We start from the raw sequence: 24,542 nt of genomic DNA, 5'->3' as shown, positions 1-24,542 counted from the left end.
TGTGTCTAGCCTCATACGTGGGAGGACCCATAAAACCCCCACCCAGCCGCGGAGCGGCCGCGGAGTTGGCTGTAGAGTTGCAGTCTGTGGCAGTCACTCCAAACCTTTTCTCCAGAGACAGGAGTCTCTCTACTGTGTCTAGCCTCATACGTGGGAGGACCCATAAAACCCCCACCCAGCCGCGGAGCGGCCGCAGAGTTGGCTGTAGAGTTGCAGTCTGTGGCAGTCACTCCAAACCTTTTCTCCAGAGACAGGAGTCTCTCTACTGTGTCTAGCCTCATACGTGGGAGGACCCATAAAACCCCCACCCAGCCGCGGAGCGGCCGCGGAGTTGGCTGTAGAGTTGCAGTCTGTGGCAGTCACTCCAAACCTTTTCTCCAGAGACAGGAGTCTCTCTACTGTGTCTAGCCTCATACGTGGGAGGACCCATAAAACCCCCACCCAGCCGCGGAGCGGCCGCGGAGTTGGCTGTAGAGTTGCAGTCTGTGGCAGTCACTCCAAACCTTTTCTCCAGAGACAGGAGTCTCTCTACTGTGTCTAGCCTCATACGTGGGAGGACCCATAAAACCCCCACCCAGCCGCGGAGCGGCCGCGGAGTTGGCTGTAGAGTTGCAGTCTGTGACAGTCTGTGCACGTCTGAAACAACTGAAATGGCGGCACCATCAGTGGACCCCACCTCCATAGTCACAACCACGGACCGAGACCCCACGGATATACAGGAGGGTCGTCTGCTTCGAAGCGCGTACCCACGCCCCGTTGCAGAAAAAAGCCTACAACTCCACAGCGTACAACCTCAACTTCTGCTGGGCCCACCCCATAAACACTTAAAAACCTTAATAGGTACAACCGCAAACGCCCGTTGGAAACAGGACCTCCTAGAAAAACCCGGGCCTAGCACATCAAAACCCGAAACAACTCACCAAAAAACAAATTCAGAGGAAGCAGAGGACCTGCACCGGCGGACATCAGAGGCCGTATCTCCGGCGCCGGGCCCATTGAGCCTAGATCTTGAGGGCGACCTGTCGGCGCCCCTGTGCCCGCGCCAATGAGCTCCTGTCCTGGCCATGACCTCCACCAGCAACCGCCAAGCGCGCTCTCGCCCGCGGCCCCCACCCCCACAGCCCCGGGACCCGATGGCCTCCGGAGGGAGGATCGAGGACCGGGAGCGGGGGAAGGGGCCCGCATTGGTAGAGAGCGCGGATCGGACGCCGCAAAGCGGCCTGGAGGAAGAGCGAAGTCCTGCTCCCTCGGCAACGGCCTCCCCGAAAATGGCCCCGAAAGAGGCTGCGCACCCGCGGGCCTTTCTGGGGGAGGAGCCGGTTTCCATCGCCCACCCCACGGCAGGACGTGACACACAGTGGGAAGGGCTCGACGGTCAAAAGGCCACATCCACCGCCGAGGAGGACGCGCAACCACCTCGCCCGCCACGAAATGGCCCAACAGACTCCTCAGTAGAGCACAGAGGTTCTGAAAGCCACGCAGATACAACCAAGGAAAACCAAGTCACCAACGCGTCAACACAAATGAAACCTCAAGTGCATCCCAGTAAGTCACCAAAAGTTTTTCCTCGCCACTCAGCAGACGAGCACAGAGCCTCAGGGACTATAGGAAATGAAGATCAGGCCCCAGCTCTGGAAGAGTCCACGCCACCACTGCCCGCGTCCCTGGCGGACTCAAAAAACAAAAAAAAACGCACCAGGAAAGAGACGGAGTCCCCTGACACAGGAAACTCAAGATCCACCTGGAAGAAAACTCCCCCAAAACTTACAAAAAAACCACAAAAAAGCACAACTAGACTACATACGTCAAAAAACCAAAAAAATGGCCAAGCATCAAAAAAACCCTGGGGCTTGAAATCAACAAAACCATCGGTCGCTACCCTCGTAACTGACTTCTTCCATGCTTTCGCGCCAGAGCCTCACTCCAGGCAAGCGGACCTTACCGATGAGGAAATACTGGAGGCAATAAAAACATGCCAACCACCTGAAAAAGCGAGGAAAATAATCATCCCGACAAACCCGTGTGTTCAACATCAAAACCCTGCAAACGACATACAATCTGCTTCTCCCTTGAAACAGGCCCTACAGGAGAAATCAGTAAAGCAAATTGACCCGACTCTACATCGAATATCGGGGTCCCAGCATACATCTAACAGGGAAATTACGCCGAAACAAACCACAGATTTCAACCGAGCTATCGTACACACAGAAAAGCTTGTTGTCACGACGCAATTAGCCCCATCCAGGGAAAACTCGGCTCTGGCATTCCTCAAAGCCTCACAACCAGTCAGTGAAGATCCCCTACAGTCAAACCAACCGAAATCAAACGCCCCATCCGAAACTTCAGAACAGACAGGGCCTCAGTCATCTCAAGACCAACCCACCGAACCACGAAAGCCAACCCCCCCCGCAAACAGACCATAAGTTTGAAACGCTCTCAAATAAAGTAGTAGCGACCAGTTTAATCAAGGAACGGCCGACTCGCACCAGGCAAGACGGAGTTTCAACCGCCCTCCCTCCAAAATCATATCTACCAGGGCGACTCAGTGGTGGCCCACCTGATCTACCTCCTTCGCCCACAGTAAGACGGATCTTAAACGAGTCCAGCTCACTTTCGCCTGTTCCTAAACAATGTCCCCCACCCCAGGGTTCGCCAATGGAGCCTGCAACGCAACATAAGAGAGACCTTCTTCCAATAATGTCAGCTATCACCATTGCAATGAATCCGTTTACCAAACTATATGAAGGCATCAACGAAAATCTGAAAGACAACTCAGCGATCCAAGCTACAATGCTCTCGAAACTAACTTTTCTGGAAGGATATATCACAGCTTTAGACGACAAATTCAAAACCCTAAAGCTAGCCACAGAAATAGGCCATAAACGTACGGCAAACCTCCCCATTCCATCTTGCGTGGGGGATAAACTGGGAGGCCAAATCTCCTCAGCACAACATTCATTTTCACCCTCCAGCACTCTCCTCAACAAGCAACTGGACCCCGGTTTACCAATTCCTGAACCACAAGAGGTGATTGTCATCACAGATGAAACAGTAAATGTTTCGCTCCCCTCGAATCCGACAGTGAGCGCGATAGACCCCTCGTAACCTTTGTTTACAGGTACGAGACCGGAAAAAAAAAACAATCCCTGTGGGGGAAAAGCCGAAATCCAGAATCAAAACCCAGCAACACGATTAAATTCACGGTCAACAAAAAAGAAAGAGGAAAAAAGATCCTTGGCCCGGAGTCCGGCCGCCATCCAATCAACCTCAAAAGCCTCCCCCAGATCATTAGAGGACTTCTTAGAAGATGAGGTTCTGATGAATATCTCTCAACACCTCGAAGACACCGAAGACCCACCACCTGATAAAAATGAGAAAACGCCTAAACCATTAAAGCCACAGTCCTTTTCACCTAAAGTGGATTAAAATGCAAAAAAAGAAAACCCAAAAGAGTCGTCAGAAGAGGACTCGCCATACAACTTTATCACCTTGGAAGAGCGCAGGAAACTCCTCCATTGTCAGAAACCTGCTACCTCCCGTAGCCCAATGAGCTCCAGAGCGGTGTCATTCACATATCCTCCAGCTCGCGAGGGGTCAACTTGCAAAAAGTCAGCCTCTAGCACCCAATACAGCCCACAGAAGGCACGACGAACTCAGGACCTCCACCAAAAGTCCAAAGAAAATACACATTCGGAATCAAGAAAAACTGACAATAGGGGGCAACATCTGCGGTCCCACTTTATTTCAAGGACTGAACAACACCGGAAAAGACCTGACTCCATAAGAGAGTCCCCGATCAAGCTTGAACAACACGCTGAAAATGACGACGACATCATACTGAATAGAAGAGGGATCCTCACGCTATTCAACCTGATTCCGACCCTCCGGAAGATCAAGTCCACCGATTTAAAAATCATTGACCCATACCACTCCAATGAAAGAGCGAAAGCCTATATCTACCCAATCTCGAAGCACATAAAGACGAAAATTGCGGACGCAACAAGCGACCTGGCTGCGCTAGGCTATACTGTGCAAAGAGATCCTCAAAATCGGCAAAGCAGGGAGAAAATCAACCCAGAAAGAAAATCGGCCCGAAAGGACAAAACCTCTGGGAAAGAGCAGAAAGCGGAGCCACAAAGATTCTCAGAGCTCACCCGAACAGTGGTAAATTCATCCTCAAAGTCACTTGAGAGCCATCGAGAACTTAAACTCGTCATCCCTAGGTGCGACAAGCCGAACAAGCCCTTAGAAGCGACGTCCTCGAAGTCTCAACACCCAAAAGTAGACCGACTTAATTTGACTAAGACCGTGTCTATGGCGGAAAATAATAGGACGAACATCAGAGCCCAAACAGAAAGCGCCTCTACAGTCTCAAAATCAGCCGCGAAACTACAGGAGCTGTGGGCCTGGCTCCCAAAGGCCCTATCACACGGGTCTAAACCCAAATAGCAATTCGCAGGCCACCCAGCAGAACCCATGGGAAAACGGAACGTCGATCGGCTTACATCATCACTACATCTCTGCTCATGGAACACGAGAGGTCACTTACATCTCACCACAACGGGTGACGCAAACTTAGCCTCATTCGACATCATCTGCCTTCAAGAGACCTGGCTCAGACAAAATCCAGCTATGGATGGTTACGACACAATCCTGGCCCCAGCCAACAAAGGAGCCCTAGGTCGGCCGACATCAGGTCTCCTTCTGGCCTGCCGACAGGGAATCGGGTTGACCCTTAAGTCTACCCTTCAAGCAAATCTCTCAATACTAGCAGTACTATGCGAATGGGCTGAAAAACCCTCCTCCAGTCCATCACAAATAGTGGTGATTAACACCTACTGGAACCCGGCGGCAATAAACCACCAGTCCTACCTCCTAATGATAGAAAACCTGATCGATGAAATTCAAGCAACACGTCAGGTCTCTTCAATCATCATCTGTGGCGACCTGAACGCCAAATGCCCCAAGGAAGTGCGAACATTGGACGCATCCTCGCAAATTACAACAGCATTGAAAAGAGGTCACCTATGGTCTTCCTTGATGTCCTCTAGAAAATTCGAAAACCTGAACTTCGCCTTCCCAAATAAAAATCGTCTGCCGACCTGGGAACAAGGCTCACTAAAAGCGACCATCGACTACATCTATGTATCCAGACCCCTTCTGAGCAAAGTACAAACCTTCGAAGTCCGACAGACCACAGCCAGCGACCATAATCAGCTGACAATGTCTCTGGTAAACCACCACAAGGCGCCCGAACTCTATACCATGGAAGTAGAATCAAACGCCCGCGGAAACCGATTAAACCTGACAACCCGAGCGGTTAAATCTCTGCTGGCAAACTACACCGGGGAAGATAGACCCAAGGGCGTAAAGAGTCTTGATTACGTACCTCTGCTGTTAAAACACCGAACGAACGTAAAACAGAAAGCCCCGGCCTTTGCACCTCCAAAGCATGCTTATGATTCCACCCTGGTGGCAAAACGAAGGGAGCTGCAAAAACTCAAAAGACAATTAGGAAACGATCTGTCAAATAAAGAAAAACTAAAATCGGCAATCGCAACCTATAAATCATGGGTGAAAGAACATTGTCACCGACTATACCAACAAGACGCCGAAAATATGCTAAAAGCCATCAATGGCAACAAAGCCAAAGAATTTTGGTCTTTGCTGAAATCTGCAGTGCCTTCAACAAACAATTCCACAATCAACGCCATGCCGGAGCACAAATGGATCACGCACTTCTCCTCGGTCTTCCGAGCCCCCGCTCAAACCACCTGCCGGGATCCCACAGACCAGAAGCCAGCCTGGATCCAACTGGATGACCGACAAGAAATCAGCAATCATATCAAAAAACTGAAGATCTCCAGAGCAGCGGGCCCAGACGGGATCTCAAACATCGATCTGAAAAACAACTGCCAGGAATGGGCAACACTGTTAGCCTCCATCTTTCAGAAATGTTCTGAGCAGAAATCTCTGCCGCCGTCCTGGACAAAAGCTATCATCGTTCCCATCTATAAAAAGGGGGCCATCACTGATCCCCGAAACTATCGTCCTATTGCTCTGTTGGATTGCATCGGCAAAGTCTTTGGAAGCTTACTCTTGAATCGTCTTCAATCTTGGGCTGAAATAGCCCCATGTAACGACAACTACCAATCGGGCTTCAAGAAAAACACGGGCACGATGGCGAACATCTTAGCGATCAGTACCCTAAAAAGTAAAGCTTGGGAAAAAAAATCTCGAATCTTCATCGCCTTTATCGATCTTACGCAGGCGTTCGACCTCGTCGACAGACACCGCTTATGGGAAAAACTGGAGAGGTGGAGCTGCCCACAAGAAATACTTCAACCAATCAAAGCTCTCCACACGGACACTTCCCTCAGGGTTCGACTTTCCCAAAGAGGTGATCTATCAGATGAAATCCAGACTGGGCGAGGGGTAAAACAGGGATGCCCGCTAGCACCTGCATTGTTTCTTGCATACATCGGCGATTACGGCGACTCAGTAGACCTGGAGCACACTTTCCCGCCGTCTCTCGCATCCTCGAAAATAAGCTACCTGTTGTATGCGGACGACCTAATCCTCCTGGACCAGACCCAGATCGGCCTCCAGAGACAACTATCAAATCTCCTGAGCTACACTGCTGAAAACAACTTAAAAATAAACCAAGAAAAAACAAAAATAATGATACTGGAAGGAGGACAGAAGAAAAACAAATCCTCTGAAAAATTTAAATGGCGCCTCGAGGGAAAAGAGATTGAGACGGTCTCCGACTATAAATATCTAGGCGTCCAGATCGACTCCTCAAAAAACAAAATATCTATGCAGTTTGCCTTGGAAATAAAGCTAAAGAAACTAGCCTCCCAAGCAAAGGCGATTGACACAAAATTTGGCAAATTTTCGTGCATTCCGGTAATAGACTTTTACAAGAAAAAAGTTGTTCCTTCAATCACCTATGGAGCCGAGGCTATGCCAACAATCCCAGAAAGAACTTGGCAAAAACTGGAGAGCAAGTTCTGGAAAACAGTCCTGAGTCTTCCAAAGTCCACATCAATTGCTGCAATCCTAAGCCTATTGTCACTAATAGCAACAGTCAACCTAAACTCACTTAGGTTATTCAGGAAATGCATCATGGCCGACAGTGAGCAAATCTTTGGCCTATTGAACAAAGAACTACAAAGCGGCAAAGTCAAAATGCTAAAAACCTGGAAAAACAAAATTACGTCCATTTTAGAATCAGTGATGTGCACAGAAGCAGACCTCATTACAAACCCTCTGAGAGTTTACAAGAAACTGAAAGAACTAGACTGGATCCAGACTCAAGACCTAGTCATCAAAAATAAACTCCTTCTCCACCTTCCCCCCTTGCTCGCCAAACTAAACGAGCCGATGCAATATCTCAGAAAATTTCCAAATAGGAGAGCAAGAAACTATATGTTAAGAATCAGGCTAAATCTGCTGGAAACAAACGAGATCCTGAACATCCGAGGCCTATCTGACTCCAACATATGTCGTCTGTGTAACGCCGAAAGGTTGCCAGTCAATTCGTCGAAAAAAATTGGTCGACCAGACAAATGGTCGAAGCAAATTGGTCGAAAACCATTTCGTCAAAATTTTTTTTTTTCTATTTTAACCCTTTTTTTTTTTTTTTGGGGGGGCCCCCCCAACCCCCTTTTTTTCTCTAAAAACCCCTTTTTTAACTAAACGAAAACCCAAAAAATAAATATATAAATAAAAAAATATTTTCGGCGAAATGGTTTTCGACGAAATTGCGTCGACCAAATTGCAGTCGACCAGTTTTTTTTCGACGAGTTGACTGGACACCACGCCGAAACTGAATCCATCAGGCACCTATTGATCTCGTGCCCAGAAACCCTAGTCTTAAGATCGGCCTACATAAAGCACTTTAGCTCAGAAGAATACGGGTGGGACGAAGACACCTGTTGGAATAGACTGATAGGAGGGGATCGAAACTCCTGGTTACTAGCTTCAATCAAAATACTGCAACTCACCATGCAGAGGATAGAGGGCTGACGGCCCTATCCCTTGTGCAGCCACTGGACTCTGTCTCTGTTACCCCTGCGCAAGATATCTCCTCGTCTTTCTTTTTTGTAAAGTTCTAAATGAACACATACAAATAATTAAAAAAAAAAAAAAAAAATAGTATTATCCGGAATGGAATTATAGACCTCTATGTTCTGGTGTTCCCACAGTTCCAGAGATACTAATGCAACTCTAGCCTGAACACCAATGGTTTCATCAGCTTGAGGGTGAAAGCTAGCCCCTGTCATGGGTATATCCAGATCATGTGTGAATGGTAAGCCGGCAGAGGGGATCCCTGAAGGTTTACCCTCACATCTGGGATCTCCTTTCACATGGTCAACAGAACCACAAACCACACATTTCCCAAATGCCTTTTGGAATGGGGGTTTCTGATAACCCTCCCTCTGGTTTGGGGCCAAGAGGTTTCACTAGCCCTACAAGGTTGTTTAGGGGGATATGTATCCTTGTTATGTTTCTGGCCCTCTTTTGTTGGGGGATTTTTGGAATGATTCATCTCATCCTTTTTATGCTTATTCCCATCCTCTTTCTTGTGAGGAGCCCCAGAATCCTTGTGAGTAGCCCTGTTGGCCACCCACAAATCAGCAGATAATGCTAGCCTGTTGGGGTCCAGCTCCTTAGAGTCAGCAAGGTGCTGTCTCAGCTCTGGGGGGAAACAGGCATCAAAAATACTTTCTAGCATGAAGAGACACCTCATCCCTTCATAAGAGCTCACCTTGTAGCCCTTAATCCACCCATCTAAGTTTCTCAGGCGTTCACACACCAAAGTGGCCCACAAGTTACCATCTTGCTTTGTGTGGTCCCTAAACCTTTCTAGGTATTGGGAAGGGGTCTTCCCAAACCTGGCTGTTAGGAAAGATCTCTCTTTACTGCACCTTTCCTTCCATTTTTATGGAGCTCCAAACCTTTTGCTGACCTATTGTTTTTACAGTGCAGTGAAGCCTTTCGCTTCACTACACAGTCTTTTGCTCAACTGCTACAGGAAACTGGCATGTCTTTCAGGCTGTTAGTACTGGGAAACAGTGTTTCCCTTAGCCTTGATACTAATGTTAATACTTTGTAAACCTTTGTATCACTTTTGTAACTTTTATCATTGTACAATGCATTTTACAATGCAGTACAATGGAGTACACTTATGTATTTGCCCTAGACTAACACTCAGAGGAATTTTGGTTACTCTAGGTGTGCTAAATGGAGAAACTGGTGGCAGCAGTGACTTTTTACCATTATTTGGGGCTTTTCATTTTAGCCTTACCCTGTTTACCGTGTTTGGCTACTAACTGTGGCTAGTGACCAAACATGGCCATGCCACAAGATTTTTTGCTTGCTCTTAGACCATCTTGTCTGTAAGCCTTCTTCCTGGCCTGTGAGGCCAGGAAAATCCTTATATGGACTTACAGTGCCTGAGAATGCAGAGGCTTTTGGTGGGCTACTGGAGGGCTATGTGTGTTTGCCTGCAGGATGTGGGCTGGAACTGTCTGGTCCCAATCCACAAACAGAGAGCATGGCAGAGCGTATCTGTAACCAGGGAAACTTTTTTCTGTGCCATATCAACGATTGGGGGCCTCAGACTATTAAAGTCTGAACAAAGATGAGGACGGTGAGTCTTGACGCTCTGTGACTGATCAGTTCACCAATGCTCCAGCCCGTGGTTCTTTTCCTACACGTTGTGCCCACCTGCCTTTGTCCCTACCACTTGCCAAAGGTTTTCCTTTTCTCTTTTCTGGTACCCTGGCTTTGCCCATAGCAGTCCTTGCTGCGGGGTGGACTCTCTTTCGTTCCTTTTCCCAGCCTGACCCCCGTCTCTGCTGCCTTTCACTCTGTGCATCCTCATACCCACCTTCCCATCTGGTTCTTTTTTTTCCGGACGGCCTGCCTAATTCGCATAAGAGCTATTGTCCCATCCTCACCTGCCAGAAGACTTCCATCAGCCTGTTTCCGCACTGTCCCTGTGTCAGGCTAATACATGGGAGGCCTAAAAGAGACATATGGCGTGGTCCCAGGTGGCTCGCAAGTGTCTCTCTCTGGGTTGGTTGGGTTACTCCTTGTGCTACAACCTCTACATCAGCCACCACGGCCACACCGATTTCTGTGAAAGACTCCAAGAGAAATACAGGTATGCAGCGCACATGTTATAGCCAGCTTGACACCTGCCTACTGTCCCGGTCTTGCCACGGGAGAATACACAGTTCTGAAGGATTTGGCACCAAAAAGACACCTGATTAATGCAGAATGCTTCATGCCAGAAGGGCTGGTTGTCAAACGTGGGATGCCCATATCTGCATTGCCTTTCCGAGCATTACTGGGTTTGAATCATTCATCCTATACTGCAGGATCTATGTTTCTGGAAACTGGAGCTTTCACTTCAAGTTATACTTGCTTGCCTGGGTGCCTAGGATGAGTCTCAATCAGGTTGAAGATCGCAGAATGGGTTCGTAACCTTCACAATGTCACCAAATGCTGCTGTGAGAATCTGCTCTACACCAATAAGAAACCACTTCCTTACCTAGCTGACAGTTTGCAACTCTCCACACAGGTGGCCAGTGTCTGGAAAACAGACCTTGGGACCAGCCCACCCAAGACAAAAAAAGAAAAAAATAGATTGCAGTTACTTACTGGAGGAGTCGCAGAGGCACATCACACATGCTTGGCGTGGGTAAGCTGTGGAGAAATGTCTGAGGTAACAAAATGCAACTTTTTAAACCAGTCACTTATGGCAAATGGAAGAGCGGATATTCCTTTTGAATGCACATTAACTGCTGCGAGTGTCCAAATGCAGGAAACCAACAACACAGTGAATAACTGGAGAGGCGATAGCATGAACCTGCTTTCCTGACCCTGCCATCGTCGGAAAAGAAGGTGTGGCAGTTGGTGAGGATATTTATAGAGGCAGGGCTTGCACGCAAGGGAAGACTACATGAGCAGCCCCATTCAAAAGTGATATCAATCTTTTACAGATGTTTTCCAGATTTGTCAACGATTCTAGAAATTGACCAACTGTTGGGAAATGGGGAGAGTAGGATAACAGAACAACAGGTGGGAACTGCTCAATGTTTTAGGAAAAGTAGAAATGCTATACCCTGTAAGTAGAAAAGAATAATGGAAACTGGGTTAACATTTTGTTCGCTAATTTTCTTACCTTTAAACCTTTGTGGGCAATCGCTCGTCTGTAAAATGCTTTAACATTTGCATCATCCAGCTGGAGAGCACGATCACAATCCTGTCTGGCCTCATCAAACTGGTCTAACTTCAAGTAACAGAGAGCTCTGCAACAGAAGCACAACAGACAATGTAAAGAAGGAAATTAAAAAGAAAGTAATTGTAAAACAGATTGAGCTTCGTAATTGAATACTGGATATGAAACAACGGAGTTCTGAGAATGGGTATTGCCATTCTCACACTTTAAATGTCTTCTACTTCAGTTCCTTCATGAATAAGAAATTAAGTACTTCTGGTAATTTTATTTCTGATGGATGTGCCTCCCACAGATTCCTAATCCGAGTAGCATCAGTCCCAGCAAACTTCACACCTTTTTTGCCACAAGGGTGTGCCGTGCAGCTTCAGAGTCAAGGTTCTTCAACATTCATCAGCGTCACAGCTTAATGTGAAGTCAGCGTCGATATAAGTAACTGGCACAGTGACCTTAGTTTTCTTGTTTTTTCGTGTACACAGGCGCGTTGGGGAATTTTCATTTCATACTCTTCCAAGATGGGTAATCTTAAAAGACACAGCGATTCAGAATACAATGCTAGAGAGATTTAAGCAACGATGGCGCTCTTATTGAGGGGCAGGCTGGGAGCGCTTTGTGGCATCAGTGGGAGGAACATCTATCAGAAAGAATATTACCAGGGGTAAGTAATTTTTTCTTTTGACTGAGGCCTCCTACGGCCCCCTGATCTTAGACTCCCATAGCAGTATCTCTTAGGAGGAAGGCAAAAGAGCCTTCCTCCCACTCCATTTAAATTCTATCTTACAGCATTCTGCAAGACTGCTCTGCTAAATCGGGCATCCAGGCTTGATACTGTCCCAGGCAATTATGTCTAGCAAATGTGTGTAGGGACGACCATGTTGCTGCCTGAAATATGACAAATGTTGGGACTCAGAGAAGATGCCACTCCTCTAGCTTTCATGACAGTGCCTAGAGCTTGCTACCTTTTCGTGCATAGGTGATTGCGACACGGAAAGCAGTTTTCCATGAAAGAAGCCTGACTAGACAAGAGTGCATCAGCTTGCATTAAAAACATGTTTTGGGTTCTGTCCTCGGTGGGGAAGGGTCTTACTGCTGCGAGCGGGCCCTGATCAACCAGTCACCCAGGTAAGGGAAGACATGGATTCCCTCCTTTGACTGGCTGCCACCACTGACAATAATATAGTGAAGACCAACGGGATAGAGGACAGCCAGACTGGCAGGACCTGAAACTGACAGTGAGAGCTGCCAATCACAAATATCAGGTACTTCTCGTGCTTGGGATGACACAAACTAATCCTGGAGCTCAAAAGTATGGAGCATTAGTGAAAGTGTTACCATCTTGAATTAGTCCTTCCTGTAGAGCTTGTTCAAGTGACTCAGGTCCACAATGGGTTGCAGTCCCCAGTCCTCCTTCAGCTTCAAGAAGTAGGGGCGTACCAGCTCTGGTTCATTTCTGTTCGAGGCACTGACTCTATATCGCCTTTCTCCACCAGATGTGGGAACTAGCGGCATGGGTAGAAGTGATCAGGTAGGAGGGCATTTCATGAAATGGGGGCAGTACCCTTGTGTAACTATTTGTCTTACCCATGCATCGGTAGTGTGAAAAACCAGAGGGTGTTTCACACCTAGTCCCCGGGGATCCCTTAATCAGGTGGCCAGGGAAAGGCCATCGCTTTTGGATCCCGACCCTGGTGATGGACAAGCCAGGGAGAATCACCTGGGTAGGGGTCCTCGGGGAGTGGGGGAGGAGCACCCGATGGTGAGATATGGTTTCCCCTTTTTTACACAACCCATCTAACCCGTATTGCTTTATGGGAAACTACAACTCCCATAATGCCTCCCCACCTTGTCTTGGCAAAAGTACTGCACTAAAGAAGATGAGGAATGAGGACAGAAGGATTACCTCCCCCGACTTGCATTGGCCCTGTCCCTGTAACAAGGCCAGACAGAGTCAGGCACATAGCTTTAATAATGTACACCTGTGTAAAGACTGGAGGGGGGTGTCTGTACTCCTGCTCTCTATATGGTAGAGGAGAGGCACAGAAGACCCCAGCCAAGATTCTCTATTACGGTAGCAATGGACGAGCAATCATGGCCTAGCTTCTCGGGAGGTGATGCAGGCTGGTCCTTAAGTACAGTGTAGTCCCCAAGCCCCCAAAAAGGAATGTCCACACACTGTATTACTGAAAACACAGTCTTTATATAATTAATATTCAAAGGTATGTACACGATCACAATAACGCACTTTGTACTCGGAAATCAACAATGATGAATATATACAATTCTAAAGTGGTACCACTAATGTTATCGAATCTCATTAAAGTGCATCAACTGTACGGTTAAAATGTCACACAGATCAATAACGAGAAAACCAGCAATAGAGATAGGAAGGAAAGCAAGGTGGTTGACACAATTGGCAGAATACTGGCTCTGTTACCTAGACACAGTTCTGTGTGTAGATCCCCCCCCCACCTGGGCAACCTGAAAAATAAAGATATATAGCACAAGCCCAGTCCAATTGTTCAATAGCCTTGTTTCCTCCTATTAAGGTTTTACCCCCCCAATGTACCTGGTGGAGTAGAGTTCTTCGAAGACGCGGCGAAGGATCCTTCTTGAGTGACTCCCTTTAAAGCAGGAGCCACGGATCGTCGAGAGGCGTCGAAGATGGTGAACTTGCTGTCGACGGTGGCGATGAGAAGTTCAAGGGTGCCGATACCCCCGATGTTGATCCAGGCGGTGCTCGTCAGCGACGTCCTGTGAGGATGAGGTGTGCGGGGCACCTCAGCGACGGATTGTTCAGGACCGCAAAGAGTTTCAGAAGAACTGTGGCCCAACAAGGGCGTTGAGTCGACAAAGTCTTTGTGGCCTTCAGGTGGTGGGAAACCCACCGGCGGTTTCTCCTCGGCACGTTGGTCGTCCTCGGCTTTCTCCGGCGGGACAAAGCGGTCGACGTTGCGGACAAGGGAGTCCTTGGATTCAAATGTTCTTAGGCAAAGGAGCGGGCGGCTCCGGTCATCGGCGGCACGGCGTCAAGTGGTCCCCACGGTTGGGCAACACAACTTCGACGGGCCTCCAGCGGTTACACAGACCTGCGTACCCTGGTCGACGGCAATGGACTTCGTCAGCGGCGAAGTCCAGGTGCTTTGCATCGTTCTCCTCAGCAGTCCCGTCTCGGGTCGGCAGCCTTTCGAGGGTCTGACTTCCGGGGAGCTTCGGCGAAGGTTAGCGGTGCTCGATGGTCCCTCAGAGCACGGGAAGAGGGCGCCTTACCAGGTCCTCTCTCGGATCAGTCTTCGCCGAGTTCGGCAGCTTTCAGATCAGGTCGAAGCAAATGCAACAGGAAGTCTTCTTCTTCCAGCTGGACATCGAGGATCAGCAGTTCGTTACTCTTCAGGTGTAGACACAGCTTCTGAACGCTTCCGAACAATTTCCAGTGGTGAGAGGTCCCCAGATATACTATCTTGTCTCTCATCCACACTGCTGAGTCACTCCGAGCAGCCAATCATACAGAAGGGCATTCATGCAGTCAGTCAGCCAATCAGGCACACAGTGCATTCAGGCCATCCTCCTCCCTCTCAGACACTCACAACAAGGAATGTGGATTGGGACAAGTACCCAGCCATTCAACACTACACACTTCATTCAGGCCAGTTTCGGGCAGGGCTGTCTCAGTCTTTGTCTCGCATACCAGAAACCAGACAGCCACAACAAGAAGTGCATATTGGTCACACACTCCATTCACCCAGGTCCCACCCACAGGAGGTACCCACAACATACAGTCCCTGGGAAGGCTCCAGTCAGTCTGGACTGGACTTCACAACAACACCATATATGGAACTTCCACCCAACAGCCAGTCAGGGGGAAGGGACAGAGTCAGGGATTCCCAGGACTTGGGGAAAACAAGGTAATAGGTAGTAGAAAGCTAGAGGCCACAGGGGCCATCTTGTTTTCCATCAGGAATCAACTGATTCCAATGGCAGAGCCGGGGTATCCCAAAATGGAGGATACTCAGCCTACCTGTCAAATTCAGCATGGAGCTGCCACCAGCCCATACCCTGCTCTGCGGGTCACCCACAGGTGCCCAAAAACATACACTAGGGGCACAGGGTTTGTACCCCCCACCCATGGGTGCCGTAAGGGTATCCCATGGGTCTGTTCACCAAACCAAAAGAGAGAGAGCTGCACCGCCAGGAGTCCCACATGAACTCCTGCGCTGAAAATATGACAGAACACACGATAAAAAGGCAGTAAAGAACAAGGATACGGAGGCCCTGTGCCTCCGATGCATTTCCAGCATCACAGTCTGCCACTTATTAAGGCTCCCTGTGAACATAAAAGGTGGCACGCACAGACACACTTTGAGCGAGACTGGGTACGAGAAGGAACAGCTCTTCCAAGGCTGAGGTGAACCAGGCTGTGTGAGTTGGAAGGCCAACGGCCTGATCAGCAACACTGAGGATCGAGAGAAAACCAGGCAAGATTTCCAAGCTTTCGGGAAGCCGTGAGGGTTCTAAAGGCAGAGCCAAGCGAGAGTAGGAAAGAAACCTTTAAGGTGCCAAGATACGGCCCACGACCCTCACGGGTGAACAGTGGAGTTGGGGAGGAGCAGAGGAGGCATTGGTACCGGCCTTGAACTGCGAAAGAAAGATGAAAGACATTAATTTAACACAAACAGGGAGTTATCGAGCACAACAGAAGTCCGGTTGATTTTAAAGGGAAAGTGACTGTGATTTGAAAGGTGAAGGTTGCGCGTGTGCCGATAAAACGCAAATGAAGAGGGCAATTGGTAAAAGAAAAGGACACAGAGTAGCAGAGTGGTCCTGCGAGAGGAACTTGCACATTTGAAAGTCTCTGAAATGTTATGAACTTTTGAAAGATGTTACAAGCGGAGATCAAAGGAAAGAAAGTTAAATAAGAGGAAAGCGAAATATGTGAAATGTAAAACCCGCCAAGAGGGCAAAAGTAAAAACACGCAAAGAGGGCAAAAGTAAAATGTAACAAACTTTGAAAAAGGCCAAGAAGGCAAGTGAAAGTATGAGAACTACAAGTACCAAGAGGCACTGGTGCTGCAAGAGAAGATTGTGAATTGAAGGAAATGGAAAGAGCGGTCGAAGTGGTCATGCAGAGGTCTATGTAAATTCCTTGCAGTTTCAAAAGTCTTCCACAGTGAAAGACATTTAAGATAAAACGTAGGGAAGGGAAGCCCTATTATGGAGAATTCTCCTAAATGTGCTAATTCCCTCTACCTTAGAGCCCTCCAGCTCTTTTGCTAAACTTTGGAACTTTGAACTTTTCATTTCACTGTGATTTCTGTGTTTATTTCTTTTGGTTATGGAGTCTAAACAACTCCATAGGCAACATCTTTTCATTTGTGTCACACAGCACCCTCAGTGCAGTGACACAGGGAAGCCTTTTAGGCTGCCGCAAGGTTTAAATACCTTCTTTGGGATAAACTACTGTTTCCCAAGTGAAATTGACTTTACTAGCCTTTCCAAATTCCTAGACCCAGCACACACTATCTTACCATAAAGTGCTGGAGGGTTTACCTAGTATCCCCTATGCCTAGAAACTCATGTATCAATCAAATGCTACCCTTTCCTCTTGAAATTGCTGGTGGCAGTGGCTTTACCATGAACTACCAAGATTTTTCCCGACCGCGAACACTGGTAGCGTTTCAAGATGGCGTCTGAGCCCCATTTGTTTAAACTGATCGTGGTCTTCTTTTTTCGCCATTTCTTTTTAGAAAGGTCCTTCTAGAGTTTGTTTCTGTGGCCAAACCAGGTTTGGTCTGTTTGTTCCTATGCCTTTGGCGGGCTTCAGGACTGAAGAACGCCTCTGGAGCCCGAGTGTCTGGGGTGGGCAGGAAGTGAGGGAGGTGCCCAAAACTCCCTGTTCTTAGTCTCCTAGGAGACCCAAATGCACTCTGGCGTGATTGGCTGGCTGACTGTCCGGCAAGGACAGCCTACTTGCTGGGCGAGTGGCAGCTAGGCTGGAATGAATGGGAGAAAACTGTTTAAAAGGCGAGTCTGTTGGAAGGCAGAGTCGACCACTGGAACGAAAGAACCGAAGACGAGTTGGAAGAGGACGGCTGCTGCAACTCCTGGACTGTTGGTTTGCCCGGTGAAGCCCTGCTGCAGGTCCGAATCGCCAGGTTCATCTCGACAGAGAAGCCCTTCAAGGACGACTTCTCCCTTTGAGTTGGTGGGACCAATCAACTCGTAAGCCACCTGGATACCATTCTCGGAGCTGTATTTTCCTCCGAGAGCTGCAGGAAACCAAATAGCCAGGGAGAATGACACCAGTTTGTGTGCTTGACTACAGCTACCGGAATTGAAGATTTGCCTTTGCCAGCTTTTTGATCATTCTCAGTGCAGTGCAGGAGTCCACCAACGTCCTCCATCTTGTCCCCACAACTGAGGCTCGGAAACAGCAAGATCTGCAGGAACTGCCAGTAACAGACGTCTTCAGCTGCATCTTTTTCTTCATTGTAAGGTACTGTGAAAACCCGACCGAGAGAACTTACCTCTCACTGTGAAAGTGCTTCAAACTTTGGCAATTTGCAGGCCTAGTCGGGTTGGGACCAAACATATGAATCTTTCTTTTACAAACTACTTCTGAGAACTTTGGCAAAACCTATTCCATTGAATCAACTCCTCTGGTGAACTCAAACTATTTGCACCTTTTTAAAGTAACTGTAATATTTGTTTTATTAACTTATGCCTTTTTGCTCCTACGTCAAATGCTCGGAATGCCATTTTTCTCCTCCTTCAAAGTAGTTTAAAGGCCTCGGAACCTGATTTTGTGAAGTACTGAAGTATATTTTTGTGTGATATAGATTGCCTCCTTCTAGTGAATGTTTTATAACTGACTGTGAAATAAATGTATAAGTGTTTTACCAAGAAACCTTGGGTATAAGAGTCTATTTGAATACTTGTAATTATAGACCTCTGTGTAACACCCTTACAGCTCCCATAATCTCTTGAGATAGGCCTGACTGCTCAGCAGCGCTACCACAAAACTGTGTAGTACAGACTTATACCAAAGGTTGGTTTTGCTTACACCTGTAGTCCTAGTTGTGTGTAGTGGTCCCAAAGGGTACTGCATACAAACTTTGCCTAACAAGCCCCACGAAGAAAGCCTATGTAGAACTGTAAGAAATTGTGTGGTAGAGTGAAACCAGACAGACTCAAGCCCGGCAGAGGGAAGCCCGGGCAGAACTGTGAGAAATTAAGAGTATATGAACTGAGCATTGATGACAAGGCGCGTGAAGCCTAAGGAAGTGATTGAACCACCATAGACTGAAAGGCTAGGATTGAACTGCTGAACTGTACCAGTAAGCCAAAGTGTGCAACACTGATAGAACTGTGCCATCCACCTATACTTTATTGTGAGACTCTCTAGACACCATGGGGTTGAACCTGGGGAAGGGAGTTGGTGCTGAAGCCATTCTGACATTAGTTGTTTATTTATTTTTATTTTATTTATTTATTTTTTTTACACACTATATTCCTTTTTGTATTCCCTTAACACAATTGTTATCTTGAGAAGGAGGGCAATGTTAGCTTTTCTTAGTAAAGGCCTTTATATTTTGACCAGACTGACTTGGACGTGTTTGTTATTATTTAATGGTTGAGACAACTCCCATTTTAGAGTTAGGGCTAGTTAGGAATTTCGACCAGGTCTAGTTAGGGATTTCGACCAACCCAACTAAAACTTTGAATAAAGGTTTTCAAAACTTGTATTCATTGAGTTTGTGTCTGCTACTTGGTAGCATGCCTTCCTCACAGTAGTAATGCAGTAAATTCTACACAGTGGTGCATCAGACTCCGCCAGCCCCACTGGAGTGACATGTGAGGGGTGCTCAAGATATTTTGCTTCTGTTGCTGTGCCTGAAGTGACAACCGTGTCGGATCTACCCCTTGCAGGTTTAACAAACCTGTTGCCTTCCTGGAGTTTGACTTCTGTCCTTTTAACCAAAAGAGAAATAACAGCAGAAAAACCTTGTTCTCCAAGTTTGGGGTGCAGGCAGAGGAGGTTATTGCAGGACTACTCCTAGCACAGATGTCACCACAGCCTTAGAGGTTTGCAGATTTTCTAGGCAGTAATCAGCCTTGGGCCCAAGCAGGATAAGGCCATCAAATGGCACATCAAGTAGTCTCGCTTGAACGTCTGGTGCGAAACCGGACTTTGAGCCAAGATAATTGTCTCAACACTTAGCTCATGCCCATTGCTCTGCCAAGACAGTCTGAAGCATCTAGACCAGACTGAAGATCATGAACCATTGCCTCCTTTCCATTTGCAATAATATTTAGGTAGCCTTCCCTTCTCTCACTTCCAGAATATGTCCTGCTGCTTCGTCAATCACAGGACACAAAGTTTGGGTTTCCCTTTTTAAAGCACATAAAGCTTGAACTGCTTAAATGCTCCTGGAGGCAAACATCTTTTTTGCCAAAGCATCTACCTTTAGGTCATCCCTATCCGGGGTTGGAAAGGGTAAGTTACAGTCTTTTATCCCAAAAGGGCCACCTGAACGACCAGACTCTCTGGATTTGGGTGCCTCGACAAATTCTGGGTCCTTGGATGCTGGCGTACATCCAGTAAGGGGTCTTTTTAGAGCTGCATGAAAAGCAAGTATTGGATCCTTCAAAGGCCCTTTATACAAGATGTCAGTTGAATTATGGGATACATTACTCACCGTAATCGTATTTCTGATGCTTGTATCTGCTTAGATTCACATGCTGTGCATAGGCCGACATCTAGTGGAAGCTGCGGAGTATTACAGTTTGTTTTTCGAAACTCGAAAATGGGCGTCGACACAGGCGTGCCAGTAATACTATCCCTAGTGTGACGTCCACTGTACCCAAGATCCCTCAGCGTCTAGGATCCTCAGATTGTATTTTTTCTGACATGAGGAAGCATGAGGAGTAGCGCGAGTACAGATAATCCAAGCAGATAGACAGAAAGGTAAGACTACAAGCAATCATGCGCCTTCTCTCGGAGGGGAGGAAGGGTGGGTCGCATGTGAATCTAAGCAGATACAAGCATCAGAAATACGATTACGGTGAGTAATGTATCCCTTCTGAGGCTTGTGGAATCTGCTTAGATCACATGCTGTGCATAGATTAGCGAGCAGTACCAGAAGAAGGAGGTGGGATGTGAGAAGGGTCATGAGCAAACAGGTGTCTTAGAACCGCTTGTCCCACTTGTGTATCTGTCTTGGAATGAGTGTCAATGCAGTAATGCTGAGTAAAAGTGTGAATAGAGCTCCAAGTAGCTGCTTTGCAAATGGTGTCGAGGGGAACATTTGCAATGAAAGCCAGAGTGGCCCCAATGCCTCTAGTAGAATGGGCCCTTGGCGTAAAAGGCAGAGTTTTTTCAGAAAGAGAGTAACACAGCTGTATACAGTTGATAATCCACTTCGAGATCGCGCCTTTAGAGACGCGATCCCCCTCTCTGCCTGTAGCTACGGAGACAAACAGTTGATCTGTTTTCCTTAGCGGTCTGGTTTTATTTACATAGTAGAGGACCGCCCTACGCACATCAAGGGTGTGTAGTTTCACCTCAGCTGAGCTTTGCGGGTTCTGGAAGAAAGCCGGAAGCTCGATGGACTGGTTTACATGGAACTTAGATATAAATTTAGGTGAGAACCTAGGGTGTGTGCGTAAAACCAGTTTGTCTTTGTGGATAGTAAAGAAAGGATCCTGAACTGACAGAGCCTGAATTTCACTGACCCTTCTTATAGAGGTAATGGCTACTAAGAAGGCCGTTTTATAAGTCAGGTGTTTGAGACTACTTTTATGCATGGGTTCGAAAGGGGGGCCCATGAGCTTAGCTAGCACCACATTGAGGTCCCATCCTGGCGGTGGGTTCGAAATAGGAGGGTGAAGTCTCTTTACTCCTTCCATGAAGGCTTTAACTACTGGTACTTTCCACCACGATACTTTGTTATGGGATGTGGTGTAAGCCGAGAGGGCTGCCAGGTGTACCTTCAGAGAGTTAAAAACCAAACCTGCGTCCAGCAGGTGGCGCATGTATGTTACAACGTTGGAAGGAGTGCAATCAACTGGGTTGATTTGTTTATTCTGGCACCAAATAACGAATCTCTTCCACTTGTCAAAGTAACAGTGCCTTGTGTTTGGTTTCCTGGATTATTTTAGGATGTCCATACACCTCTGTGGTAAATTGAGATGCCCAAACTCTATGACCTCAGGAGCCATGCTGCCAGGTTCATTGAGTTGGGTTCCTGGTGCACTGTTTGACCTTGTTGCTGGGACAGTATGTTGTACCAGGCTGGGAGTTTGATGGGCTCGCACACCGCCATCCTGCGTAGGTGTGGAAACCATTGTTGTCTCGCCCACATGGGAGCAACTAGGATGAGCGTCATCGATTCCTTGTTCATCTTGTACACCACCTTCCTGATGAGAGGAGTTGGTGGAAAAGCGTACGCAAACATCCCTGACCAGTTCATCCACAGGGCGTTCCCTTGGGAGTCTGGCTGGGGGAACCTGGATGCAAATCCTGGGCATTGTTTGTTTTCGCTTGTGGCGAATAGGTCTATAGTGGGGAAACCCCACTGAGAGAAGAGATCTTCTACGATATCTCTGTGAAGGACCCATTCGTGTTCTTCTGGGAGGGAGTCTCTGCTTAGGGCATCCGCTAGGGAATTGAGCTCCCCTGGAACATGTTGTGATGACAGGAAGATGTTCCGTCTGAGTGCCCATATCCAGATTTTCTGGGCAAGCTTGGACAGATTTGGCGAACGAGTCCCTCCTTGTTTGTTCAGATAGAACATGGCTGTCGTGCTGTCCGTCCGGATCTGCACCGACAAGTTTAGCAGATGGGGCTCGAACGCCCGAAGCGCTCGGAATACTGCCAGAAGCTCTAGCAGGTTGATGTGGTTCTTGGCTACTGAGTGAGACCAGAGACCCTGAGCTGTGTGGTGGAGATGGTGAGCTCCCCACCCAGTCAGGCATGCATCTGTAGTCACCACTGCCTGTACTTCGGGATCGTAAAAGGGTTTTCCCCTTGCGAGATTCTCTCTTGTCCACCAGTGTAAGCTCTGTACGAGTGTTGGCGAAACGACCACTAGATCGTCCCACTGACCACTTGCCTGAGACCACTGTTTCGCCAACCATTCCTGCATGGGACGCATGCGCAGACGCGCGTGGGGGACCAGGTAAATGCATGACGCCATCATGCCCAGTAACCGCATTGCTTTGCGTACCGTTATTTGTTGACCTGACTGATAATGTGGAATTTGCAGTAGTATATTCCGAATTCTCTCTTCCGAAGGGAAGGTCAACCCTTTCTGAGTATCTAGGATTGCTCCTAGGAACTGTTTTGAGGTGCTTGGCACCAGACTTGACTTCTTCTCGTTGATAGAGAAGCCTAATTCGTGGAGGAGGTCGATAGTCCTCTGAATGTTTGACCTGCAAATTCCTGGGGTTTCCCCCGTTATGAGCCAGTCATCCAGATAAGGGTACACTGGGATTGCCTCCCTGCGTAGGTGTGCAGCTGCCACCGCCAGTACCTTGGTGAATACCCTTGGTGCTGAAGCTATCCCGAAGGGCAGTACCTTGAATTGGTAGTGGCGACTGTCCACCTTGAAGCGCAAGTATTTTCTGTGCGCTGGGAGCATGGAAATATGAAAATAAGCATCTTTCATATCCAAGGTTGCCATGTAATCCCCCTTTTTTAGGAGGGGGATTACCTCTTGTAGCGTGGTCATACGGAATTTTTGGGGCTTGACATACTTGTTGGCAGGCCGTAAGTCCAATACTGGGCGCATTGTCAAATCTTTCTTTGGCACAAGGAAGTAAGTTGAATAGATACCCTTGTTTACCTGGTGTCCTGGGACGAGTTCTATCGCGTCCTTTTCTAGCAGAATGGCGATCTCCTCGAGAAGGATCTTCTGATGTTCTAAGGAGTGTATTCTTTGTCGTGGAGGGTGGTTCTGGGGACGCTGCAGTAATTCTATACAATATCCTGTGGACACTGTTGACAGCACCCATCTGTCTGAGGTGATCCCTTCCCAAGCCTGGGTGAAGTTGGAAATGCGTCCCCCTACTGGGGTTGCGTGAGAAGGGACCCTGAACTGAGCGTCACTGCTTTGGTGGAGGCGTGCCACCTCCCTTGTTGGGGCTGCCTCTGCCTCTTCCACGACCTCTCTTGTTACCCCTGCCGTAACTTTGGGTAGACTGCTGGTTGTTGTTCCATTGTGTACCCTGTCCTTGGGCATAGTTGCCTCTTTGTGAATTTTGGCCGCGTGGGCGACGAAAATTACTGTTCCCCCTCTGGTTAGGGGGTTTGTTGGTAAGCTGGCCAAGGGATTTGAGAGTCTCGTATTCGTCCTTGGCATTCTTAAGTGCGTCTTCGACCGCTTTTCCAAACAATAGATCGGGTTCCACCGGCTTGTCTATTAATGAAGCCTGGGTTTCTGTTTTGAACCCCGACTGCCGTAACCACGCATGTCTCTTGATAACAGTACCTTCCGCTATCAATCTTCCTGCGTTGTCCGCGGCGTCGAAAGTTGCTTTTAATATGCAACCAGACACGGCTCTCCCTTCTGCCGAGATCCGAGCCCACTGGCCCTTTAACGGTTCAGGAGCAGAGGCTATGAGCGCCGCGACCTCTTCCCATTGATGGCAGTTGTAACTTGCCAACAGGGTGGTGGAGTTTGCAATCCTTGCTTGGTAGGCGGACGTTGAGGCTACCTTCCTGCCAAACCCATACAGTTTTTTGCTCTCCTTGTCGGGAGGAGCTTCTGACGACGATAAGGGTGTCCCAGCCCTCTTCCGAGTGTTGGTAACCACTAGGGAGTCTGGTTTAAGATGTCCTCTTATATAAAGAGGGTCAGACTGGGCTGCCCGAAAAAGTTTTTCGACTCTGGGGTTGACGGCTCTGGTGAGGTTAGGATTCACCAGGGATGGATCTATTCTACGTTGGATGGATTTAAGGATAGGGATGGTCTGAGCGACCGGCCTCCTCTCTCCCACCAACTCTTCTGCGAAGTCCCTTTCCTCCTGTACACCGTGGGTGTCGATGTGAAAATGTTCTGCTGCGCGAGCGAGAACTTCATTAAGGAGGGGCTGGTTATCAACTGGCGAGTCGGTAACTGGGGCTTCGCTCTCTACCGGGGAATCTACTCTGTAAATTTCCTGCTCATCTTCTACCTCCTCCAGGTCCTCATCATCCGCATAGTATTCAGTCCCGGTTTGTTCCTCCATAATGTTAAACTCCTGGTCCCCTTCAGGGAAAGGCTGTCCTTGGTATCTGGGGTGTGGAGTAGAGTAT

At 48.0% G+C, this 24,542-nt stretch overlaps 1 protein-coding gene across 1 annotated transcript in view; it reads right to left on the bottom strand.

Annotated features, from left to right (window-relative positions):
• The window catches only part of SPAG1 (sperm associated antigen 1), a 1,725,603-nt gene that overhangs the window by 181,972 nt on the left and 1,519,089 nt on the right, over nt 1-24,542 (bottom strand). The window contains exon 16 of the mRNA XM_069621435.1: nt 11,198-11,324. Coding sequence (XP_069477536.1) covers nt 11,198-11,324 — 127 coding nt within the window. The remainder of the gene's footprint in view (nt 1-11,197; nt 11,325-24,542) is intronic.

The sequence above is a fragment of the Ambystoma mexicanum genome, chromosome 5q (assembly GCF_040938575.1).
Source record: "Ambystoma mexicanum isolate Mex_15411 chromosome 5q, UKY_AmexF1_1, whole genome shotgun sequence".
NCBI lineage: Eukaryota > Metazoa > Chordata > Amphibia > Caudata > Ambystomatidae > Ambystoma > Ambystoma mexicanum.
Note: the sequence above shows the minus strand (reverse complement) of the source record. Positions and strands in the feature narration are given on the sequence as shown.